The following is a 12,196-nucleotide window of genomic DNA, read 5'->3' as shown; positions in this document are numbered from 1 at the left end:
CGTGAACCACACGTGAGCACAGAACTCCAGTTTATTTGAAATATCTTGAGCCTTTATCAGGGACCACATCACAACAACTCATGGAAGGTCAGCAACATTCTCCTGCTGGCTTCAAAAAGCCCAGAATTCCTCCAGGAGAGCCAAGAAATGTGGCGGAGGTGAGTGGGGATTAAACCTCTATTAGGATCATCAACAATTTCCCAGCCTGCATTCAGCAAGAAGAGCTGAAGCAAAGGTCATGGAATCCCAGAATCGTTAAGGCTGGAAAATGCTGGAAAATGCCAGATCATTGAGTCGACCTTTGAGCAATCACCACCTTGTCAACCAGACCAGAGCACTGAGTGCAACTTCCACTCATTCCTTGAAACACTTCCAGGGATGGTGTTGCTGGAGGCAGCAGGAGGTGGGATCCTGACACTGCAATAAATGACTTTTTAAAAATTATTATTCTATCTGGGATTTTTTTTTTTTTTTGTAATTTTTTTTTCTGAATTCTTCTCTTTTTTTTTTTTTTTTTTCTGCCAGAAGCTATTTGGAAGATTCATCTTTCATTAGCTTGGGAATTGTCTACATTAATTTCTGCAGAGCTAGGCAGAAGGTGTTTATTTCTTTTCCATGCATTTTTCACACATTTGATTGTTTCAAAGATTTTTGTTCCCCCTTTTTTTTTTTAAGCTACTTTGTGACAGCCAGTCACCTTGGATTTATTTTTCTTTTGAAATATTTCATTACTGTTCTGATGTGATTGTCCTCTAAGGAGCTTATCCTGTAACTTCCTAAATCCTTCAAATGAAACCAGGACAAGACTCTGGTTCCTTTACTTCCCTTGAATTCTTTTTCCTTTCAAACATATTTCAGTTTCGCCACAACTGCATTTTGACCCAGATTTTTGATACCAGAATTTTCATACCACTTTGAGGCAATTATTTTACAAGGTTTGTTTTTGTTCTTTTTTTTTGAATTATTATTGATTATCAACCCTGTTAATGGTACCATGACATCACAGAATCATGGAAAAAGACCTTTAATCTCATCGAGTCCAACCACCAACCCAGCACCACCACCATCTTCCTAACTGCCACATCCATATTTTTTGAACACTTCCAGGGATGGTGACTCCATCACTGGAACTCCACTGCCTTTCCCAATGCTTTATAATCCCTTCCATGAAAAACCTCACCCTAATATCCAATCTAAACCTCCCCTGGCACAATTTGAGGCTGTTTCCTCTCACCCTATCAGTGTAGGCATCCAGCTTCCTTCTAGTCCTAATTGTGGTATCCATAGGGAAGAGCTGTAAGGATACAGATCCTAAAATTTCAGCTCTCAAATGGTGGAAAATAACAAGAAAAGGTGGGGCTCTCCTTGGGGCTGTTTTGCTGCATGTGTCCATCACAATTTGTGCTCAGTCCTTGTTTTTGGTTGCTGTGAAGGATCAGTTTCAGCTCTAGCAATGTGCAAACACAGGGGATTTCTTTTGGAATAATCACATTTATTTTTAAATAAACCACTGGTCAGATGGTGTGGGCATCAGGAGATTTTTGCTCTAACAGATCTTTTTTTCCTGCTGCCAGTACAGTCATGTCTCTATCAAAACTTCATTGTTGACAAGTTTAAAATAAATATTCATTTTTTTCTCTCAGAAGCTCTCTTTGAACCAAACACATCTGAGATCTTAGCAAAGTAAGATACTCTTTAAAAAAAATCTGAACATGAAAAATAAGAAAAACAGCAGAGATATAAAACCTTTCTCTAAACCCCAGCATTTGTACATCCAAAGGTGAGGACATTGTGATCTGTGATTGAAGGTGAGGAGCCCAAAAGGCTGGAGATGACCACACGTGGCATCCTCCCTTCCCACCCTACAACTTCCATGACTCCTCCCTTCCTGAGACTCAGCTCCCGGCCTCTCATCACTCCAAAGTCAAGGTGGAGGCAAAGAAATAAGATTTTTTGCTTTTCATTACAACTTCCAAAGTGCTTCTGCTGCTCACATGAGCTTCCCTTTTAACTGTCTCATCCCAACAACCCTCTTCACTCAGGAATTCATCAAATTCTACCAAGTCTCTCCTGTACCACTTGACTTTAACCCTTCCTTCTCCTCTCCAAGGAACACTGTGCTCACAGACACCTTAGGCTGGGAAATACTTTGTGGATGCCTTTCTCTGGGGAATGTCATCTTAGTCCTCACTTTCTGCATCTGCTGTTTGTTGGAGAGGTCCAACAGCAGTTGAAAAGATGGGGGAAAACATGGAGAAAGAAGTTTAAAAAATATATGATCTATTTGTCCTGTCTCCTGAGACTGGAATAATTAATTTTTCTGTGCTTCTCAGTCTTCCCCAGCTCCTTGCAGGCTCCAGATCCCCTCTCTAATTACCTTGTGATCACCTTCAAGTTCCCGGAGGTTTTCCAGATACTCTCCCCTCTTTCCCATTTATCCAAAAAAGTACCAATCACAGATGCAATGTCCTGGGCAGTGCCCAGATGCCACATCTCTGAGAAGCATCTCCCCATCCCTCCTTGCCCCAGCACCCCGTGGAAAGAGGACCCATCACTCCTGACTACATCTTCGTCAGGCGCAGAACATTGAGGCGCACGGGCAGGAACGTGGCACCGGAGGCGTACTGGATCTCCCGGAGGACCCCTTCCCACTTCTTCTGCTCCTCATCATACCTGGGGAGAGGCAGACAATGGTGAGGAAAGGCCTCCTCTCCCTCCCTCCAGCTGCTCTCCATAGAGGTGGGAGCCCACAGGAGTCATTTGGCCACAGGAATTTGAATGGGGACTTTCAGGCCTGGAGTGCTCTGGTTTGGGGGATGTGGATATCAGCACGTGGCCTTGCAGGGGAGGGGATATTTTTTCTTCTGGGAATTGGGTTGATGGCACCAAGGTGCAACATCCATGGTGAAGGACAGCAGGATCCTGCTGAGGGTGCCAGAGCACTGACATGAGGGACAGGAGCAGCCAATGCTGCACTAGCAGCTGTCACTAAGTGCTTTCTGCCCACTCCTCTTGCATGTAAGACTATCTGCTTCCCACCCCGAGCACTGGCTGTTCCCAGGGAGAGGAAGCATCGCACAGATGCTGCTCCACACCAAAGGGGAGGCTGGAACCAGCTCCAGGCAAAATGTCAACGCACAGCAAAGCCAAAGGAGCAAGCTTTCCCTGGCCTGTTGCTGTGTGAGGCTGGGAGAGATCACTGAGGCACCAATGTGCCCTCCAGCACAGCGCAGGGCAAACTTCCCAGACACCGAGTGCTGAGCCTGCAGCCTCGTGCTGGGGTGACAACCTCCATCTCTCACTGATGGCACAAAAAAAGACAGAAATTATCTATTTCATTACTAACATCCCTCCCATGCTCCCTTGGACAGCCCTGGGGAAGGTTGTCACCTCCAAACATCGTTCAGCTCCGTCGGCACCAGCTCTCCCGACTCCGTCTCCACCGTGGCGAACCCCCCGAGCAGGTAGAGCACCCCGGACAGGCTGACCAGGCTGGCAGAGCTGCGCTCCTGAGGGAACTCAGTGAAGGTGTCCCACCTGCCACATGAGAGAGGGGACAAGTTAGAGCATCCTGGCCACCCCCACACTGAGGATGGCCTCAAATCAGGATTCAACAACTGAGCTCGCTAGTGACACATCCACTTGTGCAGGTCTAGGTGGGATGGGATCGTTCCCTGGCTCTTTTTAGGGAAACTGTTCCCACCATCGTTGTTCAGCTTTGTTTTGCTTTGGGTGCATGGACCAGTATGTCCCAGTGCTGGGACTGCAGCTGCAAGAGACACCCAAACTCAGAGGGTTTATTGTGCTGGGTGAAGCTCCAGAGAACCCAAGGATGGCACAGTGGGTGAAACCACTTTGAGGGCCAGCCTGAGATGATCCACAGCCCAACCACAGTGACTTTGGTGATGCCCAGCTCTCTGATGAACCACAGAACCCGAGAATGGCTTGGGTTGGAAGGGACCTCAAAGATCATCCAGTTCCAGCTCCCCAGCCACGGGCATATAAACTGGAGGAACTGACATCAGGAGTCACAAACAGACTCCAGGATGGTTGGAAGTTGCTGAGCTGAGTGAACCTACTCCTTGTGTAACCACAACTCAGGACATACTTGTTGGTGGCGATGTCGTAGACCTCCACCGAGTTGGTCAAACCGGAGTCGGTGACACCAGCTGCCACGTAGATTTTGTCCCTGTGCACGGTGGCTCCGAACAAGGAGCGGGCGGTTTTCATGGGAGCCATTTCCTTCCACTCAAACTTGGCTGGGTTGTAGACACACATCTTCTTCAGGCACTTCCTGGAGAAAAATGAGAGGGAAAAGGAGCCTCGATCACCTGCCAAGGGGTGGTTTTGCACTCCTGGGGTTTGGGGGTGTCTGCTGGGAAGAAGGTGGGGTCTCTAGGGAGGATTTTCCTCCTTCACATCGGCATGAGTGGAGGAACCCACACCCTTTGTTGGGTGTGCACCCAAGGATGTCCCTGCCTGGAGTCACCGTTTGTGTGTGTAACACATCCCCTCCTGCTGTGCCCGCTTTGGATAGGAGTCCTGAGAGCTCAGCTTGGTGCTCACACACCTGGAAACAGGTCCAGACAGCCAACCTGGACCTCTCACAGCCACCAAGGCATTGTCTTATTGCTCCTGATCCACCGTGGTGCTGCAAAATATCCTCAGTGGCGTTCCTGTGGCCAGGTGGGCAGTGTGAGGATGTTCACACCCTTCAGACCAAAACCCTTCCCCAGCAGGACCAATCCTTGCTGGACTGTGGAATGTTTGCTCTGCAGTCACATTTGTGCCCTGCAAGGCAGCCAGTGTGATGCTCCTGAGAGAGGATTTTCCTGCTGAGTTCATCTTCTGCAGGAGGGCGGGATGGGGTCAGGGTGGATGAGGTTTTCCCCTCCTGTTGCAAATACACGTCTGGATTTGACTGTGGTGACCACTCTGCTCCACAAGTCCAAGACAGGACACCCTAAAAGTTAAGGGGCTTCTGGCTCTTCATGCCTCTCCCAATCTGTGTGACTTTTTTTTTTTTTTTTTTTTTTTTTTTTTTTTGTGAGCAAAGGGGATCAGAGAATGGCTTGATTTGGAAGGATCTTTAAAGAGCATCCCATTCCAACCCCCCATGGGCAGGGCCACCTTCCACTAGACCAGTTTCCCTCAAAGCCCCCTCCAGCCTGCTTCCAGGGATGGGGCAATACATTCTCTCTCCTGTAAGGACACTGCCATCTTCCTGGTGTCCCTGTTGGCCTCCTGAGGTTTTGGAAAGAGCTGCAGGCACAAAGGTCAGTGGAGAGGGAAGGATCCACATGTCCTATCCCATCCAGCCCTCCTTAAACCAGGCTGAGGAGGTACCACCTCTGCACTCCCACTGGTTTGGGGGATTGCCTCCTTGATTTTCTCCTGCTTTTTGACTTACTTGTCACTTCCCTTGCCCCCGATGACGTAGACAAGATCCTTGTGTGATACCACTGCGTGGCCATAGACTGCGTAGGGAAGGGGATCGGCCTCACCCCACTTGAAGGACCTGGGTCAGAAAAAGATGGGAAGCAAAAGGATTTGTAACTTGCTGGATGACACCTAGAGGCCGTGGCATTTTCCAGACCTAGAGGCTGGACTCAATCTCAGAAAGACAAGGTCTGCAATGAGAGAGGCTCAGACAGTAAATGTTGTGATCCTAAAAAAGGAGGACAGTAAAATAAACAGAATATTTATGCTAATATCCATTATTTTCTTGAGGTCTTCAGGTAGGTATAGGGAGCAATAATGACCCCTTGAACCTCCTTTTCTCCAAGCTGAGCCTCCCAAGTTTTTTCAGCTGCTCCTGGTGCTCCAGAACCTTCCTCAGCTCTGTTCCCTTCTTGGGGCTCACTCCAGCCCCTCAATGTCCTTCTTGTCATGAAAGGCCCAAAACTGGATGCAGGATTTGAGGTGCAGCCTCACAGTGCCCAGCACAAAGGAAGAAACATTTCCCTGGTCCTGCTGATACATCCTGGATGCCACTGGCCCTCTTGGCCACCTGGGCACACGGCTGGCTCGTGCTCAGCCATGTCAGTCAGAGTAATATCAACCAAATAAAACCAGAGACAGAGTGGTGCTGCTCACATCTCTACCAGCTCCAAACTGATACTCAAACCACCCCCAAGCACTTAGTGGGGGTAGACAAATTCTTTCCCAGAGTCTGCAGGGGCAGATAAATGCCCCACTCTGTGGGAAGGGAACTGGTTTCAAATCTCTGCCTATAAAACAGACTTGGAAGCACACACATCTAAATATAGACCAAGCAAAGGCTTGTGGATGCCTGCTGCTCTGTCTCTTTGGGGCAGAGAGCAGCAGGCTTTGGAAGTTTCTGTCTCCTGAGAGAAAAACAGGATGGTGCCTTTTAATAAAGCTCATGAGCTAGCATGGGTCAGAGCCCATTGTCCAAAAAATAATTGGATATTAAGCCTGATATCAATCAGGATAAGCCATTCTGTGACACATCTGAAAACTTTAAAAACAAGCTTTTCTGTTCAAACCTCTTTTGGTGAGACCACAGTGAATGTCACTGATCCTTTAATCAATGGGCAAGAGCAGAAGATTTAGCAGAAGAAAAAAAAAAAAAAAAAAACAAAAAACTCTGTACATGTCTCACATGAACATTTACTAACAGCAGTCCCAGATAACAAAATATCCCCATAAAGGCTTCCCTCTCCAGGAGGCTCAATAAAGGGAGCAGCTGGAGTGAGGCAGTTCAGAGCCCCAGGGCACAGTTCGAGGACAGTGCCAGCATCCACACACAGAGCTCAAGCTCTTCTCCCAAGGTTTGGTTCTCTCCAAACCTTTTTGACCCCTGGAGATCTGGAGTCACTTTGTATGGCAGCTGCTCCACCTCCTCCTCCAATCCCCCTCCACCCCAGACTCGCACTGAACACTCACAGCCGGTCGTAGCACAGGACTGAATCCAAGGTCTTCTCTCCCTCCTTCAGTTCCTTCCCTCCAACCACAAAAATGGAGTTTTCTGCCTCCCCCAGGCCGAAGAGACAGCGAGGGGAGGGCAGGGGGGGCATCCCCAGCCAGTCTGCGTCCAGATGGTCGTACTGGAAGGGAACGTATGGTCGTTAGCCTGTGCCCATTTGTTTAGCAAAAGTCAGGGTGCAGAGGTGGAGGACAAAGTCTGTTCCCATGTGCAGCTTGGTCACCCCAGCAGCACTCTCTGCAATGCTCCTGTGGCTGTGCCTTTGTCAGCTGGATGGGAGATCTGAGAGCAAACCCAAGTCACAGTTTGTATCATAGACCTTTTGTGATAAGGCATAAGAGCAGAGACGGGTCTGCAGCAACACGTTCTGCTCTATTCATCAAAGTCTGGACCTTACAGAATCACATTAAAGTTGGGAAATACCTCTGAGATCATTGGGTCCAACCTTTGACCAGTCACCTCCTTGTCAATTCCATGGCACTGAGTGCCACATCAGCTCATTTCTTGAACACCACCAGGGATGGTGACTGCACCACTTCCCTGAGCAGCCTGTCTCAATGCCTGACCACCTTTTCAGTAAAAAACCTCTCCATGACATCCAACCTGAACCTCCCTTGGTGCAGCTTGAGGCTTTGTCCTCTCATCCTGTCACTGGTTGCTTGGGAGAAGAGGCCAACCCCACCTGGCTCCAGCCTTCTTTCAGGGAGTTGTAGAGTGATAAGCTCTCTCTTGAGTCTCCTCTTCTAACTTGGAATGAGCTTGGTCATCTTTGGGTGAAAGACTTCTTGCTGCACTTAACATGGATCATTCCTGGGACTGCAGGAATGGAAGCATTTCAGTCCTAGACATTTTCCTGAACCTTTTCATGCATAGAACACCTCACAGTATTTCATCCTGGCATTTTCCATCTCTGCCAGGTAACAGGGTGCTGCCAGCAATGTTGGCTACACAGGTAAAGTGTGCCAGACCCGTCTGAGAGATGAGCAAGCTGCTGGTTCAGATCACCAAATCCTTGGACATCTGTAGATCAAGGCATTGCCTCATCTCCCACCAGGAAAAAAAAAAAAAAAAAAAATTCTTAGACTGGAGACTCTGAGCACTGTGGCTTAATGGGAACTGGTGAAAAAAAAAATAATATAGCTTGATAGAGGAGGGAGGGATGTCTTGCAGCCAGTTTTGTGGGACTGCAGGATGAAGCTGTGACGCAGCACTGCCTGGAGCATTGTTTGCCATGGGCTCAGGCCAAGGAGCTTCAGCCTGATGGGTTGGCTTCAAATCTCACCCTCAGCTGGGTGCCTGTGGTTTTTGTCTCTTTGTAAACTGTGGTCCACACATGTGTTATTTATAGTGCAACCCTGAGCAGCTCAGTCATTAGGGTAGTTCCTGCTTCTTGATTGATTCAGCATTGTTTTCAAGTCATAAATCTTGCAAGTGACAAAGAAAGGATACCCTTTTCCATCTGAAATGTCAATGGGATCATTTTGCTCCTGCCAAAATCTGCAAGGCCCCTGGGATTTATCAGCATTTTTATATTTTGGTGCCTGTCCTTAAATCTAAATTATCCTTGACCTAATGCACCTGGCTTCAGCAGGGGAAATGTGAAATTTGGGGGGGGATAGAAAGAGTCAGAAGGTGTAGGGAGCTGTGGCACAGTGGCTTGTCATAAAGCTGCATGTCTAAATATGTCGTTTGAGCTGAAAAAAAGGGCTCAAAACCTCTCTTGCTCATTCAGCAACTGTGAGCTACATAATGACACTGATGTAATAAATTAAACATCTGCAAACTGACGGCACTCTCCAGTCCCAGGGTTTGCCTGATTCTCCCAAGCACAAGTGATATGGTGATGTGTGACGAGACCCTTCTTGTGGGGAAGAGCTGAAACTGGCCCCACGATGCTCAAAGCATTTCACATTGAGTTAGTGGCAAACTGGGAGCTGAATAGAGAAATCTTGCTGTTTGCAGCTTAGAACCACAGAGTACCTTGTGGGGAAGGACCACCAAACGTTTTTCATCCAACCCACGTGTTCAAAGGGCACAGGTTTGGAGTTAGAGCAGTTTCCCAGGGCTTTGTGAGGTCAAATAATGAATTCTTCCAAGGAGGCTGCCCCACCCCTGAAAGTGTTCAAGGCCAAGTTGGATGGAGCTCTGAGCAGCCTGGTCCAGTGGAAGGTGTCCCTGCTCATGGCAGGGGGTTTGGAACTGGGTGATCTTCAAGGCCCCTCTCAACCCAGGCCATTCTATGATTCTGTGGAGGTGCTCTGACCTCTCTGGATCCTGCTCCACCTCTGCTGGGAAGATTGATCTTTAGGCACAGGTTAGGGCTGAAGGCATTGGCCTGCTCTTCACAGGTAACTGATGGGGTTGCCCACACCTCTGTCATCATGGATTGTCCAGTGTGAAAGGCTGCATCTCAGTCAGGACACCCCCAGCACTTCCTCAGCTTTCCCACTCCCTCCTGCTATATAGGGCTGGGGGTTTCTTCCTCCTGGCTTCTCATTCCCTGGACAAGCCCCTGCCCCTTTCTAGGTGAGGATGGTCCCTGCATGATGTGCAGCCCTACTGATGAGGGCAACGAGTCAAGGCACGGATCAGGGCTCTATGTCTCAGCTTGGCAACCACCCTCATTTTATCCTTTCTGCCTGGAGATGTTATTGTTTTCCCCAGAAGATGTGAGCCTGAGACACGTTATTGCTCCTTCCCAGAAGATTTGAGCCATGGAGAGGAACAAAAAAAGGATTTCTGGGTATGGGAGGAAGAACAGGGGACTTACTGGATTCCTTGGGGTCGGCAGGAAGGGCAGGCGCCTTGTGTTAGCTGTCTACAGAGAAAGAAATCTGGGCTGCAGCCCTGGCTGGGGCTCAGATTGTCTGCATGGCTCAATCCAGTCACAGCTGGGTCACTGCTGAGTTAGAACAGCCACTTTCCCTGAGGAGTATCCCCAAAGACAGCTCGTGGCGGTTTCCCCCTCTCAGGATGGAAATGGCTGAGGCAAAGACTCTGAGCTGGTCCAAGCCCATCTCAGGGGCAGGAGCAGCACTAGGAATGGGGCACATGTTGGGAGGCAGGGACATGCCCTGTGTCCTTGGGGTGTTTGCTCTGTGGCTGCAGCTGCTGCTGCTCCTTTTTCGGCACCTGACAGTGTCACCCTTGGGTTTTCCTGGGGATCATAACCAGGGAAGGCAGGGGATGCAAAGCAGAAGCTGGGTCTGATGCCACGAACCTCCCAGTTTGTGAATCCTATGGCAGCCAGGGCTGGGCCAAATTCACTGTTCTAAACAATCCTCTCTTCAGGATTTGGACCATTCCTATTTCCTACTCCTTCAAACCTCCTACCTCAACTACCACAACCACCCCTCAGTGGCATCTGCCTTAAAAATAAAGGGAGAAGAATCTCCAGTAAAGCAACCCAGATCATTCTCCTTTGTTTACAACTTTCACATCACGTGACAACAAATATTATGGGCTTTGCATGCAAGCTAAAGCTTGGTGATGTTCCCAAGTGTCAAAGAAACAAAATGAAAAAAAAGGTAGTACCTGTAGGAAGTAGGAGCTCATGGGATCCTCTTTGTTGTCCTCGTTGTAGTACAGCCCTCCAACTATGAAGATCTGATTCTCTTTGGTCACCAGACTGACATGGTTCTTTGGGATTTGAGTAGACAGGGAGGCAAAATAGCACTCGTTGGCATTGGGGTCATAGGCCACTGCTCCACTGTCGCTCACCATGAAAATAAGGTCCTGGAGGAACATCCCAAAGCGCATCGTGTCATTCAAGATCCCAGGGAGAGCATCCTCGTCCGTATCTTCCCCTTCATCTACCGCTCCATTGACAACGTTCTCCTTTGCTTGATTCTCACTGTTCTTCTTCACTTTCTTCTTCTTCACCACGGTGAATTTCCCTTTCTGGGCGTCCTTCACCATCTGCAGCTTCTTGAGCAGCTCCGGGCTGGACTTGACCATGGCGTGCTTCTCCACGTGGTCCTTGATGTAGTCGTTGGGCATGAGGCGGAAGCGGATGCTTTCGAAGACGACAGGCAAGGCCTTCTGCCGGCTCTCGCGGTCCTTGGTCCCCACCCACTTCATCACCACCTCAAAGACACTCTCCTCCTTCTCGACGTTGAGGGAGTCGCTGGAGATGATGGCAATCAGCTCGTCAGGGGAGAGCTGGTAGAACTCCTCGTCCCGGGAGATCAGCGCAAAGCGGTCACAGATGAAATCCCGGGCAGCCACGGCCAGCCGGGCGCAATCCAGCATCAATCCCAGCCGGAAGATGGCCAGGCAGTTGCTGAGGCAGAGCCTCTTCTGCAGGAAGGACACGCACACGGTGAAGATGGAGGGGATCTGGAACATGTTGGCCACAGAGAAGATGTCCTGCACGTTCTGCTCGGTGATCTCCAGCTCGGAGGTGTAGATGTAATGGAGGATCTTGCCCATGACGTCTGGATCGACATCTTCCAAGCTGACCTCCCTCTTCTTGCTCTCTTCCATGTCTGAGAGGAACATGGCCCGGAAATACGGGCTGCAGGCCGCCAGCACCAGCCGATGGCAGGGAAACTCCTTCCCTTTCACTTTTAAGACACAGTCCAGAAACTTATTGTGGTCCAACATATCTTTGAGTCCGTCCTGGAGAAGAGTTTGCTGGTAGAGACGCAATTCTTCCACTTGATCGAGAGGCAAACCCATGGTGATGAGTAAACCGCTGTCCTTTGCCCCAGTCCTTCTTTTATGGGTAAATATCGGTGGCTATACCCAAACCTGAGTAAAGAAACTTGCTCAAAGCAGAGCTCACAGCCTCGCGGGCTTCCAGACCTCTGGCACACCGGGAATGTGAAACGCTCGCTACGCTCCCAGCTGTCCGTGCACTTCAGTTTCCAGCTCGGGGCTTTATATATAGACACAGCACTGCAGAGCTTAAGGAATCCATACTGCAGCATGTGTAAGCCGATCACCCTTTAATATGACACATTGGACAAGGAGGAAGGGAGGGGGCCGGGGGAACAGCTGTAATTCCAGCCTCAGTAATTCAGGAAGGGTCTGTCAGCTCATGAGTCACCGCAGGGAGAGCAGGAGGTTTGGCTGCAGTGACACCATGGGGGACACGTGCGACCCACGGGCTTGGGGAGAGGCCTCCGGGTGAATCTAACAGCCCAATCTGCCTTTTGGGTCATGGGTGGCGAGGCTGGGACTTCCTCCTGATGATGCTGAATGGGCTGCTCTGAAAGTGCTGGACCTTTTAGCTGTGCTAAAAAC

General features: G+C 49.3%; 1 protein-coding gene across 1 annotated transcript; it reads right to left on the bottom strand.

Moving 5' to 3' along the window:
• Positions 1-1,393: 1,393 nt before the first annotated feature.
• KLHL40 (kelch like family member 40) lies at positions 1,394-11,649 on the bottom strand. The gene is made up of 6 exons (XM_053998188.1): positions 10,484-11,649; positions 6,910-7,070; positions 5,411-5,518; positions 4,109-4,294; positions 3,391-3,537; positions 1,394-2,673 (listed from the first exon to the last, which is right to left on the bottom strand). Exons 1-6 carry the CDS (start codon positions 11,627-11,629, stop codon positions 2,562-2,564), a joined length of 1,860 nt encoding a protein of 619 aa, XP_053854163.1. The 5' UTR covers positions 11,630-11,649; the 3' UTR covers positions 1,394-2,561.
• Between the last annotated feature and the right edge of the window lie 547 nt (positions 11,650-12,196).

The sequence above is a fragment of the Vidua macroura genome, chromosome 1 (assembly GCF_024509145.1).
Source record: "Vidua macroura isolate BioBank_ID:100142 chromosome 1, ASM2450914v1, whole genome shotgun sequence".
Lineage (NCBI taxonomy): Eukaryota > Metazoa > Chordata > Aves > Passeriformes > Viduidae > Vidua > Vidua macroura.
This window is presented reverse-complemented; position numbering and strand designations above follow the sequence as displayed.